This window comes from Taeniopygia guttata, chromosome 14 (assembly GCF_048771995.1).
Source record: "Taeniopygia guttata chromosome 14, bTaeGut7.mat, whole genome shotgun sequence".
NCBI lineage: Eukaryota > Metazoa > Chordata > Aves > Passeriformes > Estrildidae > Taeniopygia > Taeniopygia guttata.
The window spans coordinates 7018639-7034816 of NC_133039.1; the positions used below are offsets into that span (position 1 = coordinate 7018639).

At 56.5% G+C, this 16178-nt stretch overlaps 2 protein-coding genes and 1 long non-coding RNA gene across 3 annotated transcripts in view; 2 read left to right on the forward strand and 1 right to left on the reverse strand.

Moving 5' to 3' along the window:
- The first annotated feature begins 5585 nt into the window (after positions 1-5585).
- Positions 5586-8343, forward strand: NPW (neuropeptide W). Its single transcript, XM_030284973.4, has 2 exons — positions 5586-6099; positions 7949-8343. The coding sequence occupies exons 1-2, from the start codon at positions 5713-5715 to the stop codon at positions 7973-7975; spliced, it is 414 nt and encodes a 137-aa protein (XP_030140833.4). The 5' UTR covers positions 5586-5712; the 3' UTR covers positions 7976-8343.
- A 3591-nt stretch (positions 8344-11934) lies between these two features.
- On the reverse strand, positions 11935-14435 carry LOC140685095 (uncharacterized). The gene is made up of 2 exons (XR_012058298.1): positions 12717-14435; positions 11935-12210 (listed from the first exon to the last, which is right to left on the reverse strand). It is a non-coding gene; the product is annotated as an uncharacterized lncRNA (long non-coding RNA).
- An 87-nt stretch (positions 14436-14522) lies between these two features.
- Positions 14523-16178, forward strand: part of NHERF2 (NHERF family PDZ scaffold protein 2) — a 34288-nt gene continuing 32632 nt past the window's right edge. Inside the window, exon 1 of the mRNA XM_030285084.4 lies at positions 14523-15003. Within this exon, the coding sequence (XP_030140944.3) occupies positions 14794-15003 (210 nt within the window). The 5' untranslated portion in view covers positions 14523-14793. The remainder of the gene's footprint in view (positions 15004-16178) is intronic.

Here is a 16178-nt window from a genome sequence, read left to right on the forward strand (position 1 = left end):
CTCCAACCATCTCACACGTGTGCGTTGGAGAGCCTGAGCTAATTACATTTCAGGAAAACAGGAGAGCTCTTGGGAGCTGTGTGGACTTTGGTTAAGAGATCTCAGGACTGTCAAACGATAGATTCATCTCTCAGCTCTTTCTCCTCGCAGCAAACTCTGCGGAGCAGAGCCAAATTTACTCTGCACTTCACACATCTGGGTATTAACTCGCTGGTGGGGTTGGGAATTACTTCCAGGAGAAAGCCTGACTCATGGACTGGAGGGGGCTGAGGATCTGCTCACATTTCAGACAGCAGCCCATGGCATCTTTTCTCCCTTCTTCTCAAGAGTTTTTGTCTTTGCTGCTTTCCTCAGGCAGCACTGGCATCCCACATGGTGGGGAATTTCTCATCATGGCTCCTTGGTGGTGTTATGTCTCACCCAAACCACGCTGTGATGCTGCTGCTGCAGCCCTTGATGCGTTTGAAGACTTTTGATCTTCTGCCAAGCGCAGGAGAGGCAAAATACGGGGCAGGGTGAGCAATGGTGTCTCACAGTCCATCCTCTCACCTAAGAGGCCCCATCAGAGCTGGGTTCTCCAGCTGGTGAGTCACCTCAGGAGTGAAGGGTCACTCCTGCAGCTTGTAGGATGATGGACAACTTCGTTAAGCTGGAGGTGAGGACCCTTCGGTGGGTTTGGTGAGTCTGGACCTGGGTTTGGTTTTGGTCTCCCATCAGTGATTCAGTGATTCCCTCTCTGTACCTGGGTTTGAAGCAGAAATAATTCCACTGACTCACCTGGAGCTTAGCTCTTGTCTGTAAAGGGCTTTGAAATCCTAAAGGATCAATGCCTTGAGAGTGTGGGTGATTGTGGTGTGAGCTCAGCACAGAATCCAAGTGAGGAAACAAATTCCCTTGGCTTGGAGCAGCAGCTCTGTGAAGCTCTGCACAAGTATCACAAGTCTGCGGGATTTTTTCCTTACCTTTCTGTTAATGGATCCATTGTTTCGTGTAAAGGTTTCTCCTGCTCTTGTTCTATCCTGTGTGACATTTACAGTACTCTTTGTTCCATTAGCAAAGTAATTTGAGATAGTTTATTATCCTTTGGAGACTTCACTGCCTTCTGTTTAACTTCACGTGACTGGACCCTGAAGACAAAACCTCTTAAAATAGTGTGTGAGGCTAAAAATAGTGGGGAATGAGTTGTTTCTTAGGAGTAAAATAATTAATTTAGTGCACTTTAGCAAGATCTGCAACATTAGGAAACAACCCTTGTTGTTTCCTCTTTCTCTTCAGAGCCACCAAAGACTGCAGCAGCTTTCTCGGGAGTCAAGGTGTGTTTTACCTCACAGCTTGAAACCGTAATTTGTTTGTAGCAGCTACAGCTCCTTTATTTCAGAGGAACAGACAAATAGCGTTTAATCACGTTCTGAATCACCGGGGGCAGGAATTGCTCCATGATCCAAGTTTGTTACACAAGGACACACTCGAGATGCAAGAAAATGGCAAAGGTTGTTATTGCTGGGGCTTTCTGGAGTGCTGCCACCCCAGCACCTGAGGCACCAAGGCTGTGTGGGTCCCCCTGGCTGAGTGCCTCATCCCAGCCCCACACAAACACTGTTCTGATTCCCCAGGAGCTCAGCAGTGTGATGGCTGTTGGAAAACATCAGGATTTACTGAGCCATATGTGTGGGAATATCTTTTTCTTGCCATCAAGGCTTTGCTCGCTCCCAGGTTGAAGAAATGCAGGAGGCAGCAGGGATGTGAATCTGGGGAGGGAGGGGAAGTGCAGGAATTTGGTGTCTGGGCAGAGGTGGAGCAGTGGGCAATCAGAGCAGTGACCTGGGCAGCAGGGTGTTCACACAACGTGACAAAAATGTCACAGTTTTGAGTGGCACTTGCAGTCCCAGCTCGCTCAGCTGCTGAGCTTCCAACCCCGTCTGAAAGTCACCTCCTCACGGCAGTGCCGGCTGTGCTCCGCCTTGGCAAGTGCCTGGCACTGCCTGCTATGGCATGGGCAGCAAAACTCATCCCTCTCCAACCTTCAGCTTCAGTTCTGTGCCTCCAGCTGATTTCACAGCGGTGCAGCTGCTTTTGGCTGATTTGTGTCCGCCTCTCCAAGGCCAACCTGCGCAGGAAGGCAGAGCAGGCGGTGGCCAGGTGAAGGCCCTTGGAGCAGCAGGTTCCAAGTTACTTGGGCCAAACTTCCATTCCTTGGGTGGTCTTTGGCAATATGCTGAACGTTTTGTGTGCCTCAGTTCCCCAGCCTGAAGAACAGTTAGCAGAGTTGGATGAGTTTGCAGAGTGCAGGAGGGCAGGATCTGTTGCCCTTCATCCAAGTGATGGCACCTCCATCCTCTCATACTCCCACAGGGACATTCTGGAGAGCCCAAATGGCCAAAAAATGTCATGAATAGAGCAGGCATTAATGCCCAAGAGTGCAGAGGCTCCATGGCCTCTCCGATTGCTTTGTTTTCCTGCTCGGCTGAGTTGCTAACCTTCCAATAAATACCAGAGACATTATCATAAAAATGTGGAAAATGCTGTCATTAAACCCCACCGGTTTAGCTTTCAAGTGCCTCTTTCTGGGACATCAAATTCATTTAGCTCATTCTCCAAAGCCACAAATCCTGAGTGGCTGCAGTAATGTGTGTGGTGGGAGGTGAGAGCACAACAGGAATGAAATCGGGTGGAGAGGCTCTTTGGAGAGCTCAGCTGGGTTTATTGCAGGGGTGAAGATGTGGTGCCTCCAATTGCTCACCCCTCTCTCCCCTCAGCCGAGGGGTCCCTCAGGATGTTTGCCAGAAATCCCAGTTCATGCCCTGGAGCTGTGGTGGAAATGGTGGGTGCAGTGCAGAAATTGGAGGCAACCTCTGGAGAACCCTAGCATCCAGCAGGATGGGAGTTGCAGCAGAGCCTTCCTCTTATAAAAGAAGTGATTTTGTTCCAAAATAAAAGAAGAAAACCTTAAATCCTTTCAGCAGCAGAGCCATGTGGTAAATCCCTATGGTTAGGTTCCTCAGAGAAGCTGGGGCTGCCCCATCCCTGGAAGTGTTCAAGGTCAGGTTGGACAAGGCTTGGAGCAACCCAGGATGGTGGAAGGTGTCCCTGCCCACAGCAAGGGGTGGGACTGGATGGCCTTTAAGGTCACTTCCGACTCAAACCGTTGATTCTGTGATTCAGTGATGATCCCATTCCCCTTCCCCTCAGCAAATGTGGAATGGCATCATTAAGGGTTCATCCGAGCACTGGGATGAACCCCAGCACTGGGAGCTGTGTCAGTGTGGCTGGGAAATGTGATGCTGGAGCCAAAATCTGAGGGTTTAAATAAAAACATAAAAATGGGGTTTCCAAAAGGGCTTGGGGTCAGCTGGACCCTGCCCGGGGTCAATAAACACCTGCAGCTATGGAAATGACCTGAGAGGCTGAAATCTCGTATTCCTGTGAGTCTGTACAAGACTTCCATAGGAACCAGGACTTGTTCAGAAGTTTTTTATCTCCCAAAAATAATCAGGATTTTGCTCTTCTGGGGGAGTTCCTGGCACAAGCCCACCCCAGAGCAGCACGGTGCCATGTGCCCGCTGACGTGCTACAGTATTTGCGGAGCATCGGCTTCTGTGAGGGGAAGAAGAATCCTAAAATTATCTTTACTTACTTAGAATATAAATAGAAGACAAATTGCTTATCAGCTGTTTCGTTGGAAAGATATTTAAAAATTGCTGGGAGAGGAAACGTGCACTCTGCTGGAGATCCAGAGCCGTGCTGTATCCCCAGGGTCTCGGCGCCTTGCAGACAGAGCTGCTGGCTGTCAGCAGGGATCATTCCCAGGAGGAAAGAGTTCAGTTCATGGAGAGTTTATCAGGGTGACAAGTTACCCAAGTCACACCAAAAACACACAGAAAAGACACTTCTGGCAGATCCCTGGGAATGAAAAAATCTTCTGTTCCTGGCTGGGAAGGTTGAGCCCACGTTGGAGCATGGCTGCAGTGAAACAGGAGCTGCTGAACCTGCCTTGGTTTGGGCACAGGGCAGGTGCAGAAGAAGCCAAGAGGAGCATCAGGTGCTTCCTGCTGGATCCTTCCTGGTGGGCAGGAGGGAGTGTGATGGCTTTAGCCGGAGGAGCAGAGCTCTGCAGGCAGCGCGTGTCCCGTGCCCGGTGACGGGGATGCGCTGTACCGCTGCCATTCATTAATGGCTCCAGCAAACAGCAAAGTGCTGAGGCCCTCCTAATGTCCAGAGCACTCAAGGGGTGACAAAAATAGCCCATCCAGCAGGGATTGGCTCGGAGTGAGACGGAGCCAGCCTCATCTTTACTGTAAACCTGGGCGCTTCCAAGAACTCGAGCCGTGGCTGAGCTGGACTCTGCTCTGGTTCATTACAGGAAGGAGCTGTGCTCTGCACAGATGTAACTTCCAGCATCCTCTCACACAAGGCTGGATCCCCCTCTTGCCGACTGGGATTTGCAGTCACTCCCAGCCTTCTCAGCAGAGGAAAATCCACGCTGACATTGCCCATCCCTCCCAGGCCAAGGGGCTGGTTCCTACAGGAGCAGGACGTTGCTTGGCTGAGATCCCACTCTCCAAGGGGTCCTCAGCATGGCTCTGTGCCCAGTGTGAGCCTGGAAAAACATCCCCCAGAGTGGAGTGGCACAGAGCACCAGCAACTACAGGCTGGGCTGACAGAGAAAGTTTCCACTGGGAACTTGTGCTTGTTGGGTGGACAAAGAGGGGGCTGGATGCTGAAGGACCGGGGGATCCCGATGATGGGAAGCAGCCTGGATGGGATTCCCTTGGAGCATGTTAAAATAAAATCCACAAGGAGAAATTCCAACCTCTGCCCAGAGCAGCCGTGGCTGCCTCATCCCTGGAAGTGTCCAAGGTCAGGTTGGACAGGGCTTGGAGCAGCCTGGGATAGTGGAAGGTGTCCCTGCCATGGTAGGGGGTGGAATTGGATGGGCTTTAAGGTCCTTTCCAAACTAAACTATTCCATAAGTCTAAAATGCTGAGATAAAAATTAATCTCTGTGTGGCCTGAAAAAAACCCCAGAAATTACTTAGTCCTAGTTTAGCGTATAAAGCCAAGAAATTCCCTAATAAACAGGAACTGGAATTGCTCTCTGATGAGCATAAACTTGATTTCATGAGGGAATCTGGGGAGGGTGAAATCAGCTGGCTGCAAAGGCAGAATTGATGGTGATATCGTATTTAAGAAGAGCTGAGTGGCAGAGGAGGAGGGCAGCAGCCTGACAAAGCCACTGCAAATGGCTCTGAGCCCTTCACCGCGGGGAACGCGGAGGATGCTGACGGATGCTTGGGATGCTCCAGGCTGCGGGGGAATGCCCAGAGGATTCTCGAGGCCATTAGGACGATGCTGAAGGCTACGGGGAGGATGCTCACGGACGCTCGGGTTGCTCTGGGTTTCTGCGGGATGCTCAGAGGATACTCAGAGCCATGGGGAGGATGCTGAAGGCAACAAGGGGGACGCTCAGGGGTGCGCGGGATGCTGCGGCTTGCAGGGAGACGCTCGGGGACGCTCCGAGGATGCTCAGAGGGCCATGGGGAGGGTGCCGGCATCCCGCAGGGGGGGTTGCCGCGGGAGGAGGCCGGGGGCTGCCGGGGCGGAGCCGCGGGGCCCCTCCCGACGGTGCTATAAACTGGCGGGGCGCGGACACGGGGAAGCCGTCGCTGGGGTGCCCGGGGCCGGGCACTGCCCTGCCCGCAGCCTGCCCTGCGCCATGGCGAGGGGACAGCTGTCGGGGGGCGCCTGGGGGGCCCTGGTGCTGCTGGGGCTGATGCTGCCGGCCGCCCCGGCGGGCGCCTGGTACAAGCACGTCGCCAGCCCCCGGTACCACACGGTGGGTCGCGCCTCGGGGCTGCTGATGGGGGTCCGCCGCTCTCCCTACCTCTGGCGGCGGGAGCTGCCGGCAGAGCCCCTCCGGTACCCCGGTACCTCCGGCGGGGACAGCCCCCCATCCCCGGGGCAGAGCCTCCCGGCCGCCGGCCCGGCCCCGTCGCCTCCCGGTCCCGGCCGCCTCCTGCAGCGCCTGCTCCGGCGGGGCTGGGGCTGGGGCGGCCCCCGCCCGACCCCCGCCCGGCCCCCGCCCGGCCCCCGGCAGCCCCAGGTAACGCAACGGAGCGGGCCCGGGGGGACCGGGGGGAACCGGGGGGAGCGGGCGGTCCGCGGTGCTCCGGGATGCTCCGGGATGCTCCTCCGGGATGCTCCGGGATGCCCCGGGATACTCTGGGATGCTCCGGGATGCTCCTCCGGGATGCTCCTCCGGGATGCTCCGGGACGCTCCGGGATGCTCCGGGATGCTCCGGGATGCCCCGGGATACTCTGGGATGCTCCGGGATGCTCCTCCGGGATGCTCCTCCGGGATGCTCCGGGATGCTCCGGGATGCTCCGGGATGCTCCTCCGGGATGCTTCGGGATGCTCCTCCGGGATGCTCCGGGATGCTCTGGGATGCTCCGGGATGCGATCCCCGCGCGGGATGTGGAGCCCGCTCACTCCGCGGCACCCCGGGGACTGGGGGGTCACCAGGTCACGGGGAGTGTGGAGCCTTGTAGGGGTTTCATCGGGAAATTGGGGTTCAGGGAACCTTGGAGGGTGTCACTAGGTAAGTGTGTGTTTGTAGGGCTGCACTTCGCCTTTAGGGCACAAACAGATCGGGATGAAGTGGCCAAGGTCAGGTTGGACAAGGCTTGGAGCAACCTCGTGTAGGGGAAGTTGTCCTGCCCATGGCAGGGGGCAGAACTGGAGGATCCTTAAGGTCCCTTCCAACCCAAAACCTTCCAGGACTATAGGACTTCTGTGCATTTTTGGTGCATCACAAACCCGCATTCTGAGGGACCGAGCTGCCTGTGCCTGAGGGGTGTCCATGGGGTATCTGTGGGGTGTCCATGGGGTGTTCATGGGCTGTCCATGGGGTGTCCATGGGCTGTCCATGGGGTGTCCATGGGGTGTCCATGGGCTGCCCGTGGGGTGTCCATAGAGTGTCCATGGGGTGTCCATGGGGTGTCCATGGGGTATCTGTGGAGTGTCCATGGGGTATCCATGGGGTGTCCATGGAGTGTCCATGGAGTGTCCATGGGGTATCCATGGGCTGCCCGTGGGGTGTCCGTGGGGTGTCTGTGGGGTGTCCATGGGGCTGGCACCCCGGTGATGCCCGGATGCTCTGGGCATGGCCCTCCCCTGCCCAGGACCCTTCTCCTGCCCCTCAGGGCTCATCCAGGCTGCGTGGGACTGCCTCGGGGCCAGCTCCAGCTTTACATTTCTTTCCTCTTATGTAAAGCTGGAGCCAACATCCAGCTGAAATCCACCGAGGCTTTTAGCTGTTGGATCAGCCCCTGAAACATGTAGCTGTATTCCTCCCCCACTTCATTTTTTTGGAGGAAATCTGGGATAAGAATCATTTTGGGAAAGCCCAGACAGGTCAGCCCAGCCGTGGATACGTTTGTGCTGTCCTGGGCACCACAGGCTCTGACCTGGGTACACCCTTGCATCCCTCTGATTTCCCAGCCAAATTCCCACTGGCAACCCTGTGGGCAGGTCCAAATGTAGAATTTGGTTCTGAGTGGGGTTTACCTGAGTGGGGTTTATCTGTGGGGGGTTTATCTGTGTGGGGTTTATCTGAGTGGGGTTTATCTGAGTGGGGTTTATCTGTGTGGGGTTTATCTGTGTGGGGTTTATCTGAGTGGGGTTTATCTGAGTGGGGTTTATCTGAGTGGGGTTTATCTGAGTGGGGTTTATCTGTGTGGGGTTTATCTGTGTGGGGTTTATCTGCATGCACGATGGCAGAAAGAGAATCTGCAGGTCAGAGCTGAGCCTGTGGAGGAGGAGATTTAATGAAACTTGTGAATGGAGCTGTGGTTTAAACACTGCTCTGAGGGAAAACGGGGTCCCACGTGGGGAGGGAGGTGCTGCTGGAGCTGGATACTCCAAAATAATCCAATCCCTTTTCTCCTTGCAGCTCTTCCCGCTGGCTCGGAGCCACTGACAGGAGGTGGAGATGCTCCGTGTGCCAGAGGAGCAGTGGCTGCCCCAGGTGGGACCTGCTCACCTGGCTGGCAGGGAAGGGTCTCCTCGGCCGAGCTCCGGGTACTCTGACCTCTCTGAAACCACACAGACAGTGACATCCCAAAAAATCTGATTTCTCACGGCCGCTGCCCAGCCGCAGCGGTAAATCCATCTTGTTGCCAGGTCAGCCTTGTGCTATGAACTCGGGGAGAAAGAAACAGAGGAGATATTTATTTTTGTTTATTTTTTTTACATTTCTGTACTGGCTTGTTTGCAATCGGATAGAAACATGTACTGTTCGCTTCCTCGGAACCTGCCCTCATTAAAATGAGATGTGATCAAAGGAAACTTTGGCTTCCTGGTGCTGTTGTAGGGTCTCGGTGGGTTTTTTTTTGAGAGCAAAACCTGATCTGGCTCTGCACGGGGCAGACACGTCAGCAGTTGGGTCACTCCCAGATTTTTCTGACATGATTTAATTCCTTGACACAATTTTTTCTGCAGTTTTACAGTAAATCTCTTTTACTGCCTGTTGGGGAGTCACTGCCAGGCCAAGTGCCAACTCAGATGACAAAATTTCGGGATATTTCCTCAACTGGGAAAGATCCATGAGCCCTCACTGCTCTGCTTGTGCTTTAGGGTTTAATTTCTATATATTCCCACTGATGGAAATAAATGTCAATCCCCATTAAAAGAGGGAGAAGCCTCAGGGCTGGACAGGAACATGTGGGGAAGGGGTGCTGGAGCGGGTGGGATCTGGGATTTAGAGAAAACTGAGGTTTGGGGGGCTGAGTCTGGCACTGCTGAGCTTTAACCTGCCAGCGGATTTTGCCTTGGCACTCTGTGGTGGCAGCAGGAGCTGGAGGTGGCCCAGGTCCGTGCCACGGCTGCCTTGGCACTCTGTGGTGGCAGAGGAGCTGGTGATGCCCGCAGTTCTGTCCCAGGCCAAGAGGAGGGGAATGCCAGGGGCCGTGGCAGGCAGGAAGATGTCCCACCCCAAGACAGGGCAGCTCCTTTCCTTCCCGGCTCCCTGGCCTCTCCCAGGGGAGCAGCAGCGGCTTTGGGAAGGGCAGAGGCCGGGCAGGACCCGGCCGGGCCTGGGGGCAGCTCTGAGCTCAGCCAGGGCTGGCCCGGGCACACACAATGGCCCCTGCGGGCACCAGCAGGAAGAAAACTCCCCAAGGAATTTCCTCCACGTGGGCTCTGCTCAGCAGCTGCTCCTCAGGGATGCAGGCCAGGGCTGAGCACGGCCCTGCCTGTGGGTGGGAGCTCCTTGCACGGAGCTGCCTGTGCTGGCTGGTCCCTGCAATGTCCCCAAGCGTGGGGAGCCCTGGTGCTGGGCTCTGCCAGGGATCCCATCCTGCCACCCCTCCTGTCCCACCAGCCAGAGAACGGATGGGCGGTGGAGATAAAGGGCTGGGAGCTGCAGGGAGCAGGAGGTGATGTGGCACCAGGAACAGAGGGGATGTGGCACCAGGGACAGAGGGGACCTGTGCCACCAGGGACAGAGGGACCTGTGCCACCAGGGACAGAGGGGACCTGTGCCACCAGGGACAGAGGGACCTGTGCCACCAGGGACAGAGGGGATGTGCCACCAGGGACAGAGGGACCTGTGCCACCAGGGACAGAGGGACCTGTGCCACCAGGGACAGAGAGGATGTGCCACCAGGAACAGACAGGACCTGTGTCACTGGGAGCAAAGGGGATGTGCCACCAGGGACAGAGGGGATGTGCCACCAGGGACAGAGGGGATGTGTCACCTTGGGGAAAGGCGTTGTCCTGCCTGCCAGAGGCAGTGGGTGTCTGTCCCACGGGAGCTGGGCGTGGAGCAGCATCCCCGGGATTCCCACGTGGAGCCTCAGGTGTGGCCAGGCTGTGGGCCCGTGGCCAGCTCACACCTGCACAGCACCCACAGCTCCGGCCCCTCCAGCTCGGCTCAGCTCCCCCAAAAAAAGGAGCTGCCAACATGTGCAAGATGGATCTCCCGGCTCTCACCAGCAGGGCTGAACTTTCTGGACTTTCACAACCCACAAAACCTGTAATTAATCCTCCTAATGATCGGTTCTCCTTCTGTCCTCATCAATCTAACCTGGGGAATGTTTACAGCTCAATAGTGCCACACGCAGAGGCTCGGGGGAAAATGAGTTGGTGTTTTTTATGAGCTCTCCTCTCATTCCCGGTTCCTCCAGCAGCACAAATAAATCATCCCCTTTGAAATCATCCCCTGGGAGCAGCCAGGCCTGGCAGCCCCACGCTGAGGGATGGTGGAACGAGGCAGGAATGAGCACGGAGCATCCGAGCCGCTGGGAAATCCCAGGACTTCATTAATTCCCAGTTAGAGCTGCTGATGCAGTGCTGAGGGCTCTGCAGCTCCCAGCAGGGATCAGCAGCACCGGGAGCAGCCCTGAGCTCAGGCACAGCTTCCTCACAGCCAGCAGAAGTCCAAACTGCCCAAACTGCCCTGGGAAAGGAGCCCGGTGAGCTCCAGCTGCGGGGAGGAAAGCTGGGTGGGGATAAACACCAGCACTGAGGAGGAGGAGGAGGCTGAGCGGGAGGAAGAGCAGCTCCCACAGCTGGGAAAGAACCAGGAGAGTTGAGTCGGCCAGCAGAGCTCCCAGCCCTGAGCAGGATGAGCTAAAGGGACATCCCTGGACAGGGATGGGCTGAGTGGGACACAGCAAAGCCACCAGAGCTGCCCAAAGCCACTCGTGGAGGCACGAGGGACACACAGCGCTCTTGGCACCTCAGCAGTGTGTGCAGAAGGGACCCAAAGGCACGAGGAAAACTTCCCATCCCTCTGGAAGCTCTGGTACAGCCCAGTGACTCCATCAGCATCGACCATCCTCCTCCTCAAAGAGCTCCTCACCCTCCCGCTGCCTCAGGGGCAAACCTGACTGGGCAGGCTTGGGGGGTCAGCGGAGGATTTCCCAGTTCCTGCAGGAAGATGGACTTTGTGGGCTCCCCAAAATCCCCACTTGCCAGGAAGCCTGGAGGGTGACTCTGGTTCCTGCAGCTGGGAGAGTCCTCCCAGCACCTGCATTTTGGGTGATGGTGCAACAGCATCAGGCCTGAGGCAAAGGGAGGAGGACACAGGTGGGATTCTCTGTCACTGCAAACTGGAAGCAGATGTCAACCCAAAAGAGCTCCAAACCCTTCCAAGGCACTGAGCTCACAGGTCCCTGGGCTGCCTCTGCCTCCAGGCAGGCCCAGTCTGGACTGAGAGACCTGCCCAAGTCAAAACCCACAGAAATTTAAATAAAAAACGTCTGCCTGAGCAGGATCTGCTGGATTTACCCACGGCTCTGCCATTCCAGGCGCAGGAACCTCTCCTGCTCTCTCCTTTTGTTCTCAGTGAGACTTGGCAGGATGGGAAGAACCAAAGGGATTTTGTACCTCGTGAGGATGTGCCTTTGCACGATGTATTTTAATCTTCCTTCCAACCCCTTCTCCATCAGCTGCAGGGAAAACAAATGCAGGATTTCCCTGTGATCCATGTTTGTGCCAAAGGATGCACAGGCTGTGTCCCAGGACAGCCCGGAGCTGTGTGCCAGAGGCACAACCACAGCTCCTAAAGTACAGCGATCACAAAATAAATGTTTTATTTTAGGATCACAAGGTGCTCAGGCAAAGATCCAGTGCTGAGTCAGAGCTACAGCTGACTAGAGAGTCCCCTACATTCTCTTCAATAAATAAATGGGATTTTTTGGGGGAAAGAATGCCCTTTGGAGACACTGAGGTTGGAAAGAATCAATAAATCCAGGGCACACTTCAGAAAATATTTGTGCTTAAAAAAGAGCATTTTAAAAAAGTGTAAACAACTGTTTCTCCCCTTTCTGAAATATTTTCTCTCTGTTTTATTATCTTTTTTAAAAAATGTCATGCTCCCAATGCTTTAAAAAAGATATTCAAAAGGGTTAAAATATTCACTCTGACCACCCGAAAGATTTTCCCCCACTGTTTTTTTATTGCGCTGAATCAAAAGAAACTTTTTGGTTCAAATAAACTCAAAACAATTCCTTCTCCTCCCGCCTTCCCTCCCGTATTTTGGTTTAGCCAGTGAGTGGAAAAATCAATTATTTGCACTGCTCCAGCCCAATAAAACGCTTCAGGAGTGCACAAAGAGGCTCAGGGGAGCAGTTGTGTTGTCCAGCAAATCAAAGTGCCTCAGGTTCTCAGCTCTCCTCGTGGGTCACCCAGGAACTTGTGCTGAGGTGGGCGCTGCTGGGGTGACACAGGCAGCGGAGGAGCCAAAGCACCGTCACTGGGGAGCTAAAATGTCCTCATGGGGACATCAGATCCTCATGGGGACATCACATCCTCCTGGGGGACATCAGATCTGACTTTGGTGGGACATCAGATCTGACTTTGGTGGGACATCACATCCTCATGGGGACATCAGATCCTCCTGGTGGGACATCACATCCTAATGGGGACATAAGATCCTTGTGGGGGACATCACATCCTCCTGGTGGGACATCACATCCTCATGGGGACATCAGATCTGACTTTGGTGGGACATCAGATCCTCATGGTGGGACATCACATCCTCCTGGTGGGACATCAGATCCTCATGGTGGGACATCACATCCTCATGGTGGGACATCAGATCCTCATGGGGACATCAGATCTGACTTTGGTGGGACATCACATCCTCCTGGTTGGACATCAGATCCTCATGGGGACATCAGATCCTCATGGGGGACATCAGATCCTCCTGGTGGGACACACGTCATCCTGGTGGGACATCACATCAAACTTTGGTGGGACATCACATCCTCATGGGGGACATCAGATCCTCCTGGTGGGACATCACATCAAACTGGGGTGGGACATGCTTCCTCATGGTGGGACACATGTCATCCTCGTGGGACATCATATCCTCGTGATGGGACATCAGATCTGACTTTGGTGGGACATCAGATCTGACTTTGGTGGGACATCACATCCTTATGGTGGGACATCACATTTTCCCTTGGTGGGACATCATATCCTTGTGGTGGGACATCAGATCCTCATGGTGGGACATCAAACCCTCCTGCTGGGGCCTCCTATCCTCGTGGTGGGAAATCACATTTTCCCTTGGTAGGACATCACATTCTCCTAAGTGGGACATCACGTTCTCCCTTGGTGGAACATCAGATCCTCATGGTGAGACATACACGTCACATCCTCCTGGTGAGACCTCACATCCTCATGGTGGGAAATCACATTTTCCCTTGGTAGGACATCACATCCTCCCTTGGTGGGACATCCCACTATCCTGGTGGGGCCTCCTGGCTGCCACACGTGTCTGGAGGCAGGACCTGAGCCCGTTCCCACCCCACGGTGACAGCCAGCCCAAGGGACAGCACCAGTGTCCCCATCCAGCCCTGCTCTGCAGCTCCCACAGCCTCACTGCCTGCAGGGAATGAGGTGGGAAGGACTGCAGAGATAAATAATGCTGTGATTCTCCAGGATACAGGCTCCAAGCATCTTTGCGGTTCCGGGGTTTTTAAGGGTGAATTTATGTATAGCTGCAGTGGAAGTTGGGTTTTTAAAGCAAACTACACATTAAAAGTAAATCAATATTAATTTCTGGAGCCTTTTATTTCCAGCCTCCAGCTGGCTGCTGTGTTTGCTTCAGCCTTGTAAAATCTGGTAGGAAAGCTGAGGAGGAAGGAGAAGCTGCAGAAGAAGGCCTGAGAACCTGTGTCAGAGGAATGTGACACTCAGGGCCATCACTGTGACAGCTGCTCTGGGTCACGTCCTCTTGTAAAAGATTTCAAGGAAATGAAAGCGAGGAATGCAAAAAGGTGAAGTCGGGGATCTCTGTGTTCCATGAAACAAACCCAGCCCAGGTGAAACCCGGGTGGCCTCTCCAAGGTCAGCCCGGATGGAGCCGGAGCCTTTCCCCACCAGGAGTCATCGAATTTGGAACAGTTTGGATTGGAAAGGACCTTAAGGGACTTAAAGCTTCAGTGCCACCCCTGCCACGGGCAGGGACACCTGCCACCATCCCAGGCTGCTCCGAGCCGCATCCAGCCTGGCCGGGGACACTCAGGGATGCCGGGGCAGCCACAGCTTCCCCGGGCACCTGTGCCACGGGGATCCACCGGATCGCTGCTGCTCGGAGCGCTTTGGCCCCGGGGCTCCATCAGCCGCTGCTGCCGGTCCCGGTGTCGGTGCTGGTCCCGGTACCGAGCCCGGTCCCGGTACTGAGCCCGGTGCCGGACCCGGTGCGGCGCTGTTGTCGGTCCCGGTCCCGGTGCCGGTGCCGATGCCGGTCCCGGTCCCGATCCCAGTGCCGATGCCGGTGCCGGTGCCGATCCCGGTGCGGCGCCGTTGCCGATCCCGGTGCCGTTGCCGGTCCCGGTGCCGATCCCGGTGCCGATCCCGGTGCCGATGCCGATGCCGGTGCCGATGCCGGTCCCGGTGCCGATGCCGGTGCCGGTGCCGGTCCCGGTGCCGGTGCCTGTCCCGGTACCGATCCCGGTGCCGGTCCCGCCCCGTCCCTCGCTGCGGCTCCGCCCCGTCCCCTCCCGTCCCGCCGCCGTCCCCGCCCGCCGCGCTCCCGGTGCCGCGGGGCAGCCGCAGCATGGCCGAGCTGCGCATCGCCCCGGCCCCGGCCCCTCGCCCCGCTGCTGCCCCGCTCCCACCGCCGGCCGCAGCCCCATCCCCATCCCCATCCCCATCCCCGGCCCCGGCCCCGGCCCCGGCCCCGGCCCCGGTCCCGACCCGCCCCTCCGCGCCCGCCCCGGGCCGCCCATAAAAGCGGCCCCGCGCCCGCCCAGCGCCGCCACCGCCGCCGCTCCGCCGCCGGCCATGGCCAAGGACCAGCTGAAACCGCGGCTGTGCCGAATGCTGAAAGGGGAGAGCGGCTACGGCTTCCACCTGCACGGCGAGAAGGGCAAGAGCGGCCAGTTCATCCGCAAAGTGGAGCCCGGCTCGCCCGCCGAGGCGGCGGGGCTGCGCGCCGGCGACCGCGTCGTGGAGGTGAACGGGCTCAACGTGGAGCAGGAGACGCATCACCAGGTGCGGGATGGAGCGGGGCACCGAGGCACCGGGGCCGAGCCTCCCTGCGGCGGGCAGAGCGGGGCTTTCACCCAAAAGATCCCCGCTGGAGCATCCCGGGGTGGCCGCGGCGCAGTGCGGTGGATGCTTCCCCCAAACCCCAAACCCCAAACCCCAGGGCCGGGCTGTGCGGGGCCCGGGACGCGCAGCTCCGGGCGGGATCGCGCTGCCGGGCTGCAGTCGTGTCAAGGTGGGGAAGGCGAAGGTGTGCGGGGCTGGGCAGGGCTCTGCCGCCTTATGCAATCTGTGGTGGAAAGGAATGGGGAGACCCGGGCTTTATTTCCGGCTCTGCTGTGGGTTTTCTTGGCTGCTTCGGGCGAGCTGCGCCCGCCTGTGCAGCCCCGAGTGGAGGAAGATGCCTGAAAATCTGCAGATAAAGCTGTGCAGATGTTCGGCAGTTGGGCTGGCCAGAGAGCGATAGGGCTCCTGACCACGCTGGGACTGGGCAGGTCCAAGCTGCTGTTTCTCTACTCTCCAACAAAAGCTTTTTTCAGGCTATGGCATTTTCTCCTCGTAAAACTGAAAACTTGGATTTGTCAGACAGTTTAGTCTAAAAAACCAAAAAAAATGCGGAAAAAACAAAACAGCAGCAATGAGGTTCGAGCTGCTCCAGCCCTGCTGGACACTCGGAGCCTGGCAGGGGCACAATTTGCCTCGTGGTTTGTGGGGCTCTGCAGGATTTGTTGTTTTAGTAACTTAAAACATCTTCTCAGCCCCGCTGCCAGCGCTGCATGGGGGCAGAGCTGGGATGTGCCGTGACCCCACAGAGTTTTGGGGGGGCTGTGTGTTCCCAGACCTCACCCTAGGTGTGGATGTTGCCATGCTGAAGGTGAAACAGCCTTCCAGGTGGCTCCAGTAAAGCCTGGTGGACTCCTCTCCATGAGCCTGGTGGAGTTTGGTGGCGAGTTGAGCTTGTTTTGATGCTCTGAGCCAGCCGTGTGAAAGTTGATGTTTGTCCTGAGTGGGATTTCAAACCCCTTGAAGGAGGATGCCCATCTTTGATGTGGCTGGGCAGGAAGGAGGGCTGTGTTCCTGTGGTGCCTTGGAAGCCACCAGAGCTCCCTGCTGGCGCTGGGCTGCTGGGGACGGGCGATAGCGGAGCCAGCTGTGCCTTTGAAACGTGCTGGGGCTTCCCA

What these genes read in the sequence shown, in the direction of transcription:
- NPW (XM_030284973.4), top strand. Translation starts at nt 5,713, where the DNA reads ATGGCGAGGGGACAGCTGTCGGGGGGCGCCTGGGGGGCCCTGGTGCTG. An exon ending in CCGGCCCCCGGCAGCCCCAG is followed by an intron (nt 6,100 to 7,948) that starts GTAACGCAACGG and finishes TTCTCCTTGCAG; the next exon opens with CTCTTCCCGCTGGCTCGGAG.